General features: G+C 40.6%; 1 protein-coding gene across 1 annotated transcript in view; it reads left to right on the forward strand.

The window, feature by feature from the left end:
* The first annotated feature begins 1,289 nt into the window (after positions 1-1,289).
* The window catches only part of Dipk2b (divergent protein kinase domain 2B), a 48,573-nt gene continuing 33,749 nt past the window's right edge, over positions 1,290-16,113 (forward strand). The window contains exons 1-2 of the mRNA XM_052171577.1: positions 1,290-1,629; positions 12,806-13,070. Coding sequence (XP_052027537.1) covers positions 1,391-1,629; positions 12,806-13,070 — 504 coding nt within the window. The 5' untranslated portion in view covers positions 1,290-1,390. The remainder of the gene's footprint in view (positions 1,630-12,805; positions 13,071-16,113) is intronic.

Consider the following 16,113-nt stretch of genomic DNA (forward strand, 5'->3'; position numbering starts at 1 on the left):
GTGTGTTATCTGTGTGTATTATGGAGGATGAGAATAGGGGAATAGTGTGTGTGTGTGTGTGTGTGTGTGTGTGTGTGTGTGTATGTGTTAGGTTCTGTATGTATGTGTATGATAGATTCTATGTATTATGTATGTTTGTTACGGTTTGTTATGAAGTATATGTGCTGTGAGATGCTTATGTGATGTGCATGGTATGTATGTTTATATGTGAGTGTACATGTCTTATGGAGGGTGGGAATAGGAGTATGGTGTGTGTGTTAAACTCTGTATTTATGTGTATGTTGTGGAATTTGCATTTTGAGGCATTATGTCTGTGTTATGGGGTACATGTTTATATTGTGTGAGGTTTGTGTGTATGTGTTGTGATATATGATAGTATGTCTTGTGTGTGTTAGACTCGGTGTATATGTGTGTGTGACTGTCAGTGTCCATGTGTGTGTGACTGTCAGTGTCCATGTATGTTGTCAAGTATATGTGCTGTAAATGTGTGTGTGTTAGACTGTGTATATGTGTGTGTATGGCAGAGAAAGAGTGTGTATATGTGTTCAATGTGTGCATTATGGAGTTTTGTTATGTGTGTATATATGTATTGTGTTGTGTATGTATATGTGTTGTGAGGAGTGTGTGAAATGTGGGGTGGTATGAATGTCTGTTGTAGGAGTTGTGGGATAGGGATTTGTGGTGTGTGTGTGTGTGTGTGTGTGTGTGTATTAGACTCTGTGTGTTTATGTGTATTTGTGTATTTTGTTATGGGGTTCATTTTGTGAGGTGTATATATAGAGTGCATATATGTGATGAGAGATATGTACATATGATGTATGATGGAGTGGGGTGGGATGGTATGCCACAGGAGGTGTGTAAGTGGTGTGTGTATGAGTGTGTGTGTGTATGAGTGTGTGTGTGTGTGTGTGTGTGTGTGTGTGTTCCACAGGGACAGATGTACCCAGAATGAAAACAGTGGAGGGTGGAGGCCTTCAGGATTCTTTGAAACTCCCAGGTGGAACCTAGGTTCAACACACATCCTGCGGCATGGACCTTTCCTGCCCAGCTGGGATATCCTGTGTTTGTCAAAAGGACTACACGGGGAAGCCATAACCATTGTCCTTTCCGAAATTTGCCAATGTGCCCCTCCCCAGACTGAGGCAGCCGCCCCAAGCAGAGGAAGAGTGACTTTGGAAATGCGTTATCAGCATCCTCCATGGACTTCCTCACCTCCTGCCCAGCCCCATTAGCTGCTAGCTCCTCAGCATCCTCAGACAGAAACCTCAGAGGCTTGGACAGGGGTCAGAATCCTGCAGCCAGCTGCTTTTGGCAGCTTCCTTTTTAGTCAGGCCTAACCTCTGTGCAGCTGAGTGCTCCTCTGACCACCACGGCTGCAGCACAGCGCACGATGGAGCCCCGACGGCCCGGGACTACAGCTACTGCCTTCCACCAATGCTGGCTAGCTTGGCTGCTGCTGTGGGTCTTAACCCTAAGCTGTTCTTTCTCCTTGCCAGCTTCTCTCCCTCCTTCTCTGGTACCCCGAGTCAGAAGCAGCTTCACTCTGGGAAAGACATTCCTCGGCCTTGATAAATGCAATGCCTGCATCGGGACATCCATTTGTAAGAAGTTCTTTAAAGAAGAAATAAGGTCAGAATCGCCATCAAATAACTCCAAGGAGCAAATTGAGCTTCTCTTAATGTGAAGATGTCTAATTTTTGGGTGGGAGCTGAGACAAGGGCATTTAAAAGTGGCAATGGGTTGACATAGGAGGGCAGGGGTGGAAACCAAATTGGTGCCCTAAATGCTAAATTCACATGTTCCTTTTGAAACCGAAAGGTGAACATTATTTTCTATGACTGGAGTAGCCTGTGACTGTTGAGTTTTCCCATTCATTTCTCATATTGGGAGGAATGAAATATACAGAAAGCTACTATGTGGCAGACATTTTAAACTATTCCACATGTTGACAGTTTGTACCCATCATTCAGACAGTAACCAAACATGGTGGGTTAAGGGACTGGCCCAAGGCAGACCTGGGATACAAACAAAGACAGTTTTCTCCAACATTTCATAGCCTCTTCTCTGTCTTGTGATGTTTATCTGAGGAAAAATCAAAGTTTAGTTCACCAAAATGCATGTGGCTCTCACAGAAAGAAAGAAAGAAAGAAAGAAAGAAAGAAAGAAAGAAAGAAAGAAAGAAAGAAAGAAAGAAAGAAAGAAAGAAAGAGAAAGAAAGGAAGGAAGAAAGAAAGGTGGCCTATGACACAGAGTCATGGAGCATTTAACAAGGCTAAGAACCAGCAGGGACCAAGTGGGAACAGCCACCACAATTCTCTTCTTACCTTCTAGGTGGACAGAAAAAATAAGAACAAAATAACAAATAATGTGAGCTTTGGTCCGATGCATGCCTGAGTATAGGAGTGCCACAGACAGGAGACCCTGGCTCCAGGGAGAGATTATATGGGAACAGGATTTCTTCTGAACATGGTCATACAGGATGAACTGAAAAATTTGGGGAGGGGAAGGATTAAGACAGAAGAAGCAGTTTACGCAAGGACAGCAGCAAGGGAAGAGGTGAGAGGTGCTGGTGCCCGAAACCCTAGGCATAGGTGGCTATGGATAGAGGAGAAGACTGGGGGGCGGGGGGCACATATGAGGCACAGGCTCTTGAATACTGGGCTAAGAAACAAGGAGCTTAGCCTGTGAACCAGTGATACCCAATTTTTCTTTTCAGCACTGAAGACCTTTGATCAATACTGTTTCTTCGTCCTCCACCAAAACCTAGCATTATGCCTGCAAGGTTCTGTGACCAAACAAAAGGCATAAGCAATGATAAGCAGCCTCTCTATGAGATAAAGATACCTGTGACTATTCCATTAAAGTACTAAAAAAGAAACAAATAGAAAAACCCAATCAAAAACATTAAACTTTTTTTGTTTTTTTGGTTTTTTTTTTTTTTGCTACATATTCATTGTACAAAATGATGGGCTTCATTATGACAATATTATGCATATATATTATATGCTGTAATGATATTTATCTTATTTTTTCTTGTCTCTCTTTTCTCAATACCTTTCCTTTTCTCAACTAGTCCCTGTTTATTTTCATTTCATGTATTTAAAAAATGTGTATTCCACATATGAGAAAAATGTGTTTTTTGTTTTTCTGAGTCTCTCATTTCATCTAATATGATGATCTTTAATTCCATCAATTTTCCTAAAAAATGACATACTTTTGTCATTCTATATGGCTGATTAAACTCCATTTGTATGTGTGCATGTGTGTGTGTGTCTGTGTGTCTGTGTGTGTCTCACAGAAAATAGTAAACTTCATTTTATTTTATTTTACTTCATTTTATTCTATTTCGTGTGCATGGGTGTTTTGCCTGCATGTATGTCTATGCATTAAATGTATGGCTGATCTTAAGGAAGCCAAAAGATTGTATCAGATCCCCTGGGACTAGAGGTAATGATAATTGTGAGATACCATTTGGGTGCTGGCAATCCAACCTGGGTCGTCAAGAAGAGTGCTCTTAACTAGTGAGCTCTCTTTCTAGATCTATTAAAATGTTTTTTATGGTTTCTAAATGTTTTATGGAGTTTATGTGGACATTTACTATGAGGGATGTTTGGTTTCTCTTTTGTTCTTCCTGGTGATGAAATGAAACCTCAGGCAGGGCATCTCAAGTGCTAGCCAAGCATCCTACCATTGAGCTACATCTCCAGCCCTCACTAACAATCCTTTTGTAAACTCTTTGTGAAGGTTGTGAAGGATCCCTAATTAAGACTAGTCTGTTGCAGACAACAGAGAGTCTGTTAAGCTGAGGGATAAAAATCTATGTTTCAGGGGGCATCTCATAGAAAACTCTAAGTAGGGTGGTATGGGGTTGCTGTCAGGGACTGAATAACCAGAAGAGAGGTTGCTTCTCACAAAGAAGGGCAGAAAGGATACTCCTGGATTCAACTGTGTGTTCTTTTTGTTGAGTGACAGAATATGAAAAGAAGTGATAGAAATATGGAGATGTTGAATTTGAACTCAGGGCTTTCTACCTAGGAAGTGGGATGCAGAGAACTGAGAATATAGTGAAGTGTGCTGATTTCTCAGAAAGCAGCAAAGAGGATATGGATATAGCTTAAGGTGGGAGAAAAAAAACTGTAGGATTCCAATGAAGAGCTCTAGGCTCCCATCTCCTTCATTAACTTCAAGAGGCTTTCCTTGAAACACTGTTGTATTAGAGTTCAAGCTATCCCATGTGCACCTGAAGAGGAAGCATGCAGGAAAACGTCAGACAGGGCAGGTTCATGGGGTAACAGCACTGTATGCTGAGAATACTGAAGCACAACATAGAGAGACAGAGGCTCTGCGGGTATGGACCTGCTTCTCATCTTTCCTGATAGCTTCTAAATAATTTTCTTTTATTATAAGCATAGTAGTCACTTATTTTAGGAATGTTGATTAGGAAAAATTCAAAATAAAAATAATATAGAATTTATTCTGAAGTGGGCTAGAGAGATGAATCCGTGGGGAAAGTGTTTGCTGTGAACCTGGATCCCCAATATATACATCAAAAATGAACATGGCTACATAGACTTTTAACTCCAGAACTGGGAAGTGGAAATAGATGGACCCCCCAGAAACACTGTTCAAGCAAACAAACAAACAAACAAACAAACATGATCTTAGAGTTGGGAAGGCAGAGACAGGCAAGATCCTGCAGCTCACTGACCAGGCAGGCTAGCTGAACCAGAGAGCTCTAGGTCCTGTGAGAGAATTTTTCTTGAAAAAGAAAATGGTAGCCTCATTCCAACCCCTGTGTATTCTTTGGTTGGTGGCTTGGTCTCTGAGAGCTCCCAGAGGTCCAGGCTCATAGACCCTGTTTTCCTGTGGGGATCCCTATCCAATGTTTGGCTGTGGGTATCTTCATCAGTTTCAGTCTGATGCTGGGTGGAGCCTCTCAGAGGACAGTTATGCTAGGATCCTGGCTGCAAGCATAACAGAGTATCATTAATAGTGTTAGGGCTTGGTGCTTGCCAATGGGATGGGTTTCCAGTTGGGCCAGTTAGCAGTTGGTCATTCCTTCAGTCTCTGCTCCATCCCTGCATTTCTTTTAGATAAGACAAAGTTGGGTTGAAAGTTTTGATAGATGGGTTGATGTCCTTATCACTCCACTGGAGTCCTGCCTGGCTACAGGAAGTGGCCTCTTCTGCTTCCATGTCCCCACTGTTAGGCATCTTGGCTAAGTATATTCATCCAAATATATTATTTTTTAAGAGTTTGTCACAGGGAATTAATAATGGAGATGTACAGAATCTTACTGCAGGAATGTGTGATACATCACTGTTTATAATATTGAAAAGTGAAAAAATACTCATGCTGTCTTATAGTGGTGGGTTAGTTAAGTTTATTATAGCTGGTTGATATAACTGAATATCATGAAACCATTAAAAAAATCAGATTTGGGGAAAGAATATTTAATAATGAGAAGCAGTGTTCTTTATATACTATTAAAGTCTTTAAAGAGTACATAAGAATGATTGTATCTTTGTGCAGTTTCACAAGTGCATGAATATGCTGTGTGTGCCTTTATAGACATGTGTATTTGAATGCAAATGATCTGGTTTGTATGTATAGAGGTTGATGTCAGGTATCTTTCTCAGGTGCTCCCAATATTTATTTATTTATTTATTTACATCTCAAATGCTACTCCTCCCAGTCCCCCCTCACAGGGTTCCTCACTTCATCCCCCCACTTCGCCTCTGAGAGGGTGCCTCCTACCATGGGGCACCAAGTCTTTACAGGATTAGGCACATCCTTTCCCACTGAGGCCAGCTAAGGCAGCCCTCTGCTGTATATGTGCCTGGGGAGGTGGGACCAGCACATGTATGCTCTTTGGTTGGTAGTTCAACCCAACTTTGTCCTATCTAAAAGAAATGCGGGGATGGAGCAGCACCCAAACACCTGAGGTTTTGATCTTAGCCATTCTGATGGGTATGAGGTGGAATCTCAGAGTCATTTTGATTTGCATTTCCCTGATGACTAAAGATGTTGAACATTTCTCTAAGTGTTTCTCAGCCATTCTACATTCCTCTGGCGAGATTTCTCTGTTTAGCTCTGTACACCATTTTTAAATTGGGTTATGTGGTTTGCTGAAGTCTAACTTTTTGAGTTCTTTATATATTTTGGATATTAGCCCTCTTTCAGATGTATAGTTGGTGAAGATCTTTTCCTGATCTATAAGTTACCCTTTTGTTCAATTGACAGTATCCTTTGCCTTACGGAAGTATTGCAGTTTCATGAGGTCCCATTTATTAATTGTTGATCTTAGAGCCTAAGCTATTGGTGTTCTGTTTATGAAATTATCTCCTATGCCAGTGGGTTAAAGGCTGTTTCCCACCTTCTCTTCTATTAGATTCAGTGTATCTGGCTTTATATTGAGGTCCTTGATTCTCTTGAACTTGAGTTTTGTGCAGGGAAATAATTATGGATCTATTTTCATTCTCCTACATACAGACCACCAATTAGACCAGCACCAATTGAAGATGCGTTCTTTTTTCCATTATATTGTTTTGGAGTCTTTGTCAAAGATCAAGTGACCATAAATGTGTGGGCTTATTTCTGGGTTTTCAATTCTATTCCATTGATCAACCTGTCTGTCTCTGTACCAATACCATGCACTTTTTATCACTACTGCTCTGTAGTACAGCTTCAGGGATGCTGATTCTTCCAGGGGTTCTTTAATTGTTCAGGATTGTTTTAACTATCCTGGGTTTTTTATTTTTCCATATTAAATTGAGAGTTGTTCTTTCCATATCTGTGAAGAATTGTATTGGAATTTTGATGGGTATTGCATTGAATCTGTAGATTGCATTTGGTAAGATGACCATTTTCTCTATGTTAATCCTATCAATTGATGAACATGGGAGATCTTTCTTTCTTCAGGGATTTGAAGTTCTTGTCATAGAGTTCTTTCACTTGCTTGGTTAGACTTACACCAAGATGTTTTATATTATTTATGGCTATTGTGAGGGTCCTGTTGTCCTAATTTTTTCTCAGCCCATTTATATTTGTATAAAGGAGGGTTACTGATTTCTTCACTTTGCTAATTCTCTGGTAGAATTTTTGAGGTCACTTATGTATACTATCATGTGATTTGTAAATATTGAAACTTTGACTTCTTCCTTTCCAATTTGTATCTCCTTGATTTTGTTTTGGTGTCTAATTGCTCTAGGTAGGACTTCAAATACTATATTGAATAGAGAGGAAGAGAGTGGGCAGCCTTGCCTTGTCCCTGATTTTAGTGGGATTGCTTTAAGTTTCTCTCCATTTTTCTAGCTATATTTTTTTTCTGGTTTACTGGTGTTTATATTTCTTGTTTGTTAAACTATACGTGTGCATCCTTTATTCTTTCTTTCTCTCTCCCTCTCCCTCTGTCCTTTACTCCCCTTTTTCCCTCCCTTCTATCTCTCTCTTCGTTCCTCCCTCTCTTTCTTGCTTGTTTGTTTTGATGCTGACAATGGGACCAGGGGTCTTGGCATGTTCAGCACATACTCTATCTCAAAACATTTTGTCCAGTCCCTTTGCCTCTCATTAATGGTACAGTTATTCATCTCAGTCCTGTTTATCTCCTCTCCAAACATTTCTTTGTTTTTAAAAATATTCTCATTGTGCCTCAGGAGAAAGCCCATCTCAGGCTCTCAAAATATGACTGCAATTCTCTAGCTTGGTCCTTGTATGTCCATTCCAGCCCTGGTCCTCGTTCAGGACTGAACAAGGCTTGGATGCATATGACAGACAAGCTTCCCAGGTTATCTGGGTAAGTTGAAGTTTTACAATTGGCAAATGAATGTACTTCGCCATCTTTATCTGTCCTTTGTAAGGATACTACTGATACACCAGGGACTTTACTCTGGCAACTGAAAATTGGAATATGGCCCCTCAGTGGTGGTGCACACCTTTAATCCCAGAACTCAAGAGGCATAGAGACAGGTGGATCTCTGAGTTTGAGGCCAGTCATATCTACAGAGTAAGTTACAGGACAGTCAGGGCTACACAGAGAAACCATGTATTGACAAAAAAGGATTGGAATGTATTATGATCAGTTTTGCTATGTAATTTGTGTTGACTTTTGCACCCTAAATTAAACACACACACACACACACAAAACTGAGAAATTAGGTTGCCTGACCAACCTATTCCTTCTACTGAAAATATATTTAGACAAAAAACTCTAAATTGTCCCATCAACCAGGAGGATCCACCAGGATCTTCTTGATCCATTTGTGTATGCATGGGGAAGGGGTACTTAGTGAATGTTTTAGAAATGCTGGCAGGGGTCCCAAAATGTAATTTGTGCAAGGGTCAAGAATGACTTTGTAGGACCATAGCAACTTTATAAGGGGAATAGCAGATAGTGGGCATAGAAAGTTCAGAGTGAACTGTCTTCAATAACATAAAAGTTTTGGAAAGATGTTGGATGGTTTAAGGGCTCACTGTGGTGCAAAGACATGTAAAAGAGAGAAGAGAGACAAGAAGTATTCTGGGAGGCATGGATGGCCATAAGGGTTCCTAGGGATTCTTGGGCCCTTACTAGGGCTGATTTATTACCTCATCTTGCTGACTACGTATGATTGGCCAAACATCCCCAATCCCTTAACCTTAAAAAATGTTCAAATATTTCCTACTGATTAGTGAAGGGCTTGCCAGAGAGCAAATTATTAAGTTGTGCTTGGTTTGGTTGGCTAGTTTTTTGCCTTCCCTTTTCCCTTATCTTTTCTTTATATTCTTCACAAAAGATCTGGTCATTACTTTTCTTGTCTCTATGACCAAATAAATGACAACACAAACATCAAAAACAAACAAACAAAAGCAGGACATTAATGGAGGCAAGGTTTATCATACCCTATAGATTAAGAGCAATCCAATCCATCATAGCAGGGAAGGTATGCCAGGGAAGACTTGGCAGCTCTATGGCCACAGGAGGGGCAGCAGGAGGGGCAGCTGGCTGCATAGCATTGGCAGTCAAAAAGCAGAAAGAGGCATATGTTGGTGTTCAGCTGGCTTCCTCTTCCCTTTTCCCCTTTTACTTAGTCCAGAGCCCTGGTACATGGAATAGTGCCACCTACATTCAGGATGGGTCCAACCTCTCTAGACAGCCCCTAAAAGGCATACCCAAGAGGTATGTCTCAGGTAATTCAGAATCCATTTAAGTTGGCAATGAAAATTAACTCTCACCAAAGCAGGCAGTAATTAATGCTTTAATTCATTTTCTGACCCCAATTCAGAAGCCTTGGCAGTTCTAGAACCTATATAATCTATCATTCATCAATTCTTCCACATGCCCATTCATCTACTGTCCAACTGCTCACACATCCAGGAAGTTCTCCATGCATTCTTCCACCCCCCCCCACTGTCATTTTACCTGTTCTATGACCCTATTCTTTCAGCATCTCTCTCCTCACATGCCCATCTTACATCCAAATATTCACCATTTCCCATCTACACATTCAAGCATTCACTCATCCAACTACAAGGTATTGAGTACTAACTTGGTAAAAAGCACTCTGCTAAACTCTTGAGCTATAACGTTGAAAGAAGAGACCATAACTTTGCCCTAGAGGATCTGGATATTGAGAAAACAAAGTAAATTTATGGTCAAAGTGCAATATAGAAAATGTTCAATGCAGAGGGTCATCAAACCATGTAGAAAGAAAGCTATCTTAATAAAGAGTAAAACGAATGAAGATCAGAAGGAACAGTACTTGTCTAAGATTTGAAAGGTTAAGTAGGTATTATCCAGAGAAGAAAGAAGAAGAAAGTATTTCAGAGAAAGGGAAGGGCATATCAGGGGCTTAAAAGGATGCAATGATTCAAGAGTAGTTAGTAGTTTAAGGAAAACAACCCAAGCTCATACGGAGAATGAACGGCAGATAATGAGCCTTTGAAGAGCATTGTGGACTGTGCTAATGACTATGCCTGTGTCCTGAGAGTTTTAGAAAAAAGACAGATGGTTTTAGGGTTCAATATAGAGGTGAGGAATGGTAAGAGAAAAAAGACAAGAAATAATTAAGACATGTGTAACACAGTAGAAGAGAAAATTTCATTCTAATTCTATTTTAGTCTCCCCAATCCCCACCATTACTACCAAACACATACCTGCCCTACTCACCTTAATGTTTCTCTCCAGTCTGAGGAAGTATGGTCCTGCAGTAAGAAATTGTCCAACCTCACCTCAATCATGGCCACGATCTTAATTCAAAAAAACAAAAAAGTAGAAAGTTTTCTGTTTTAGTTTTTGGGTTTTGTTTTGTTTTTTGTTTGTTGGTTTCATTTGTTTGCTTTTTTTGGTTTTCTAAACTTGGAATTTTTGACAGTTTAGTGAATGAATAGCAGGGTCCATATTTTCATTTTCATTCTTCTAGTCAGTGAAGGAAGCAGACATTGATACTGAGAGATATATACACATTTCTCCTTTGCAGTAGTAAAAGCCACACCACTTTGAATGGGTGAGAACCTGTTTGTTTTTCTCTCAAATTCATTATGGAATTTCCTCAGCCATTGATGAACCTGCAGAACACCTACCATGACATCTCATCAGAGCCTCCTCAAAAAAATGACAAAAGACAAAAAGAACAATGACTTTGTCCTATGGAGCAAGAAGTCTCTCTCCATTCAACTCTACAAGTTGAGTGGAAGCCCTGGGAGCTACCTCCCTTTATCACTAATTTTGTGATTTTTTTCAGACAAGTCACAAGGTGAAGCATATTCTGTCTTCCCCTTTGTCGTCCCTAAAACAAGATGGAAATGGGCACAAGGATGGAATATGCTTTCAGGACTTGCCAGTTCTAGCCATTAATAGTATTATTGACCTCCTCCTATGAGCTAATTCATAAAATGGACTATAAAGCAATAAACATTGGTAAAGTAGTGAAAGTTTCGAGTTCTGCATCCTTGAATGCTGGTTTTCAATTCCTGGAAAAATTATGTAGTCATTCCATGTCTCAGGGTCTTCATCTGTAATGATATCAACCTCATAGGTATATTTAAAGGATTATGTGCTGGAGATGTAGCTCAGTAGTAGAGCATTTGCCTGGTATATTTGTTTTCCTGGGTGCAATCTTTAATATCACTCACAAAAACAATTAAACAAATTAATTATACACAGAGTGTTTAAGAAGTTAACATACTTAAAGATTTCATAAGTGTGTGTTACTATCATTATCACCTCATTGTAACTCTTAAGTTCCAGGAGCTTTGTAGGTTTGGAACTTCATGAGGAAGAGAAGATACTGGAAGTAGGACTACCTCTGGGCCTTGAGCCCTTTCTTGTCCTTCTTACAGGGAAAATGAGTCCCCACAGTTGTCCTGAAACTTGTGGTAATGCTGACTTTTTTCCAGCTTTTCTTCAAGTTCATCTTCTTCAATATTCCTATGGCAAGGTTCTTGAGAAGAACCTTGTGTTTGCAACCATTACAGTTTGCACCATTGCACTGCAGAAGTAGCTTGCTGACAGCACTTTACCAACTCTGAGAGGCTAGAGCTCTGATATGGAAGAGCCTCAGAGACCTGAGCACTCCAGCTCTTGTCCCTTGTTGACCTAAATTTTTTCTGTGACTTGCCTTGCTATCAAAATAGTAGGAATGAACTGGTAGTGTGATTCAGTTGTAGCACATTTGGGTAGCATGCACAAGGCCTTAAGCTTCATCCCCTGTGCTACAAGTAACAAACAAATAATTAGTGGAAATCTTGTCATCTCTTTAAGCAAAGCTGAATTATATGAGTAAGAAAATTAAACAATAAGTAAGTAATGTAACAATATACACTTGTGGCTCATCAAAATTCTAATTCATCAAAAATATACTAGTCAAAACCCATTAGCATGGGCTGCTAAGTCATTTAATAGTGTTCAATAACAAGAATGTAAAAACTCTCATTTAAGCTCAGTATTTGATGTACTCTGATTTTCACTTGCAGTATGACCTTCAGCTAACAATAATGAAGGCAAACTTTTTCTGAGTAATTTTTTCAGACATAAATCAAAAGGAGATTCAACATTCTTCCCTGATAGAAATGTCAGCACACAGCTGGAGATGTGATTCTTTAGAAAGGGTAATCATGGAGCCTAGGAGATCAGCAGATGATAATAGGCCAGTGTCTTTCCCCTGGGGAGGATTAACAACTGACCAAACCACAGTGCACAATCATACACCTGCTTAAGCCAGATGGTTTCAAATTTGATGGACATGAAGCAGCCATGGTTGCCTGAAATTTCCTTGGTGCTGATGACTTAAATCAATGTTGATGGTGCTTCTTGGAGTTAGATACAGTGGAGCAGTGGTCTTTCAAGTTCAGGGCCAAGAGCCTCTTGGAGAAAACTGTTTCCAAGACCCAGGCATTGGTCAAAAAAAAAAAATGGGTGTTTTGGACAAATAGAGTATGTTAAGCAAAATACTTGGGGTTTTATGCCCCTGACTGTCAACACTGTGTTAGATTTTCAACAATATACTTAAGCTCTATATGCTTCAGTTTCCATACCTGTAAGGCAAGAGAGGGATATAAAAAGAACCAAAGATGTAAAACTATTATCTTTAAATGGAGTTGAAGTTCAAAGAGCCACAGTTGACCCTTCTGTACGTTGGGTAAGAGGATAGTTTCTGAGTGACTTCTTTTGGCATCATATGTTTGGCCAAATATAGATAATCCTTTTGTAAAAGGAGTTTAGAACAAATCAAAGGAAAAGAAATGATCAGACAGGCTGTCGTCCCACTTCCCTGATCGTCCACTCTGCTGACCTCTGGCTCACAGCTTTTCCCTGTGCTTCCGGCAGGTTTGACAACTCACTGGCTTCCCACCTGGGACTGACTCATCAGGACTTGCAGTCTTATCCTGCAAATTACTCAGATGACTCTAAAACCTGGCGCCCTGTGGAGATTTCTCGACTGGTCAGCAAGTACCAAAGTGAGATCTCTGACAGGAGGATCTGTGCCTCTGCGTCAGCACCAAAGACCTGCAGCATTGAACGCATCCTTCGGAAAACAGGGAGGTTCCAGAAATGGCTGCAGGCCAAGCGCCTCACACCTGACTTGGTGCAGGTGAGTGTGGGCCATGGGTAGATTGAGGGGTAGCAAGTGATAGCCACTCATACATCACACCTCACACCTCAGAACACAGAGGCTCTCAAACCTGAGGGTTGCCACTCCTTTGGGGAATCAAATGACAGGAGTCACCTTGGATGATTGGAAAACACAGATATTGCATTATGATTTCTAACAGTAGCAAAATTACAATTATGAAGTAGCAACAAAATGATTTTATGATGGGAGGTCACCATGAGTAACTATATGTTTTAAAGGGTCACAACACTAGCAAGGTTGAGAACCACTGCTCTAAAGAAAAACAGAAGTATTGGTTTATCTAAAGTGACAAAAGAGTCATAAAACAGAGTGGCTTGTGACAAGAAATGGAATAATCGAAATTGGCTTGTAATGCTCTGTCATATTATCATCCACCACTCTCTTCTATGTGGTCCTCAGTGGTTATTTGATAAATAGTCCTTAGCTGTCATCTGTGAGCTGAGGGTTGCCAAATCCTTAGCAGCCCTTACCAGCCCACTCCTCTGACAGGCTTAAACTCACCTGCGATAGTCCCCCTGGGTGCCTTCTCAACCCTCAGGTGAGTTGAGCTGCTCTCTGTAGAAGCTCCCATACAAAGGCCAGGCATGGGAGCATGTGATTGTAATCTCAGTAGTCAGGAAGTAAAGACAGGAGGAGCATGCCACAAGTTGGAGGCCAGTTTAAACCACATAGACTATAACACACACACACACACACACACACACAAACCATTAATTCTGCTGTTCTGGTCCTTTAGGAATCCTAACTAGTACATGTGGAAACTTTTTAAATCTTATGTCAAGGAAAATACAGTGCTGGTCTTAAAGGACACTGGATAAAGCTGAGTTTACCAAGGCTGTCCTTTTCCCCAGCTTCTTGCTAACAAGTCCATAGTGAGTCACACAATCCCCCAAGGCAAGACTATTTCCACCTTGAAACTGGAAAGCATTGCAAAAGAAGGAACTTCCTGACATACAAGATGAATTCCAAAGTCTGTGGGGATCTCGGCTACCACACCAGCCAGCAGATGATCCCATTCCAGGGAGTAATGAAAATAATTCATTCAATGCAACTAAGTAGCCAGTGTTGGTTCAAACTTCAGGAGTCTGAACTCAAGACATTATTTGAAACCTAGACCTAGACCTATTTGAGCACAGCAAAATTTGGTGAATAGCTTCCTGGTGATAAATAACTCAATCCCATGTACACAAGAGACGATTTCATTGATACTCTTTGTAAAGTACATGTGACCTCTTCCATAATTATAGGTCCTATAGATTGACAAGGTCATGAGACAAGTTCATGTCTCCCCCAAACAATGCAAAAGTCACCCAGTCTTCCGGGTGTAAAACAGGTTATACATTGCTCTCTTTGTAGAGACAACTCTATGTGTTTAATATTCCTTGTTCCCCTAGTGCTTATCTGTATGCACAAGAACCTTCATGCCTTCTACAAAAGTCATTGAGGCTAAATCAGTCATAGGCTCTAGACTAGTGGTTCTTGGCCTTCCTAATGCTGCAACTCTTTAATGAAGCTCCTCATGTTGTGATGGCCCCCCCAACCATAAGATTATTTCATTGTCAATTCACAAGTGTAATGTTGCTACTGTTATGAATTATAATGTAAATATCTTATATGCAGGATACCCTATAAGGGTCTCAACCCACAGGATGAAAAATACTGCTGTAGACTAAGGTAAACTATTTCCCTTGTGCCCTCGACCCTTTCATAATAACAATAGACTGAGACTTATCCTGTGAGTCCTGACAAGTTCAAAGCACCTTTCTGGAACATCTAGGGTGACCTGTATTAGTGTATGTGAACACCAAGGTGTAGGCCAGAGACTCAATGTGGTGGTTTGAATACACTTGGCCCAGGAAGTGGCAGTATTCGGAGGTGTGGCCTTGTTGGAGTAGGTGTGACCTTGTTGGAGGAAGTGTGTCACTGTGGGGTTGAGCTTGGAGACCTTCCTCCTAGATGCCTGGAAGCCAATCTTTTCCTAACTTTGGAACAAAAAGTGGAACTCTCAACTTCTCCAACCCCACATCTGCCTGGATGCTGCTATACTTTCTGCCTTGATGATAATGGACTGAATCTCAGAACCTGTAAGCCAGCCCTATTAAATGTTGTCCTTCACAAGAGCTCTTAGTCATAGTGTCTCTTCACAGCATTGAAAACCCTAAGATACTTATGGAATGTGAAAACTGTGCTTGGATCTCAGATCTGCCACTATAAGCTGTGGCAGAATGAAAAAAAAACAAAACAAAACAAAAACAGAATCCCAGGAAGAATTGGGTGCTTCTGATTCTCATTCATACATTCAACAAGTTTCAACAACCGTGCTTCGGCTGTGGATTTAGAGATGAATCATATGCAACCTCCTCTCCCAGGAGCACTGGGCTTAGTAGTAGAGACAGAAAAGCCCACAAACTATCAACTCTTTCATGTTGCATGAGGACAAGGGACAGACTACTGACTTGAGTCTTTCATTCACTGACCAGTGGCCTTGAATTTCAGCCTTAGACTTACCTCACTCTGCTTTGATCTTCCTGCTGAAGAGTGAGGTAGGAAGAGAGCTTCTGGGTAAGCTCAAAGTCCTCTAAGCTCTGACATTCTTTGACTTCTGTGGCTCTGCTGTGTTTACTTCACAGACACACCTGAAGTCTACTATCACTGGATTTTCTTGTTTCTAAAATGACAGTACATGCTCCCTGGTCTGTCTGATCCCTTCATCCTAGCATGCTTAGAGACAGGAGATGCTTTCAAAGAAGCCCATCACTGTAGAAATACACATGGTGTTTTGGTAATAAATGAGCCCCTTTTTCATTTATTATGCAAATATTTTCTCCATCCATTTTTTTTCATTTTGCATTTGGCATGTACTTGCAAGTTTCACTTCTTTCTGCCTAAACAACATCTCTTACCAGTACTAAGAGAGCCCATATCATAACCATATTCACTTTGCTTTGGCCCTCCCCTAACCCATCTTTTCATCCCCAGTAGACTTTCTCCTCCCTTATAA

Source organism: Apodemus sylvaticus, chromosome X (assembly GCF_947179515.1).
Source record: "Apodemus sylvaticus chromosome X, mApoSyl1.1, whole genome shotgun sequence".
Lineage (NCBI taxonomy): Eukaryota > Metazoa > Chordata > Mammalia > Rodentia > Muridae > Apodemus > Apodemus sylvaticus.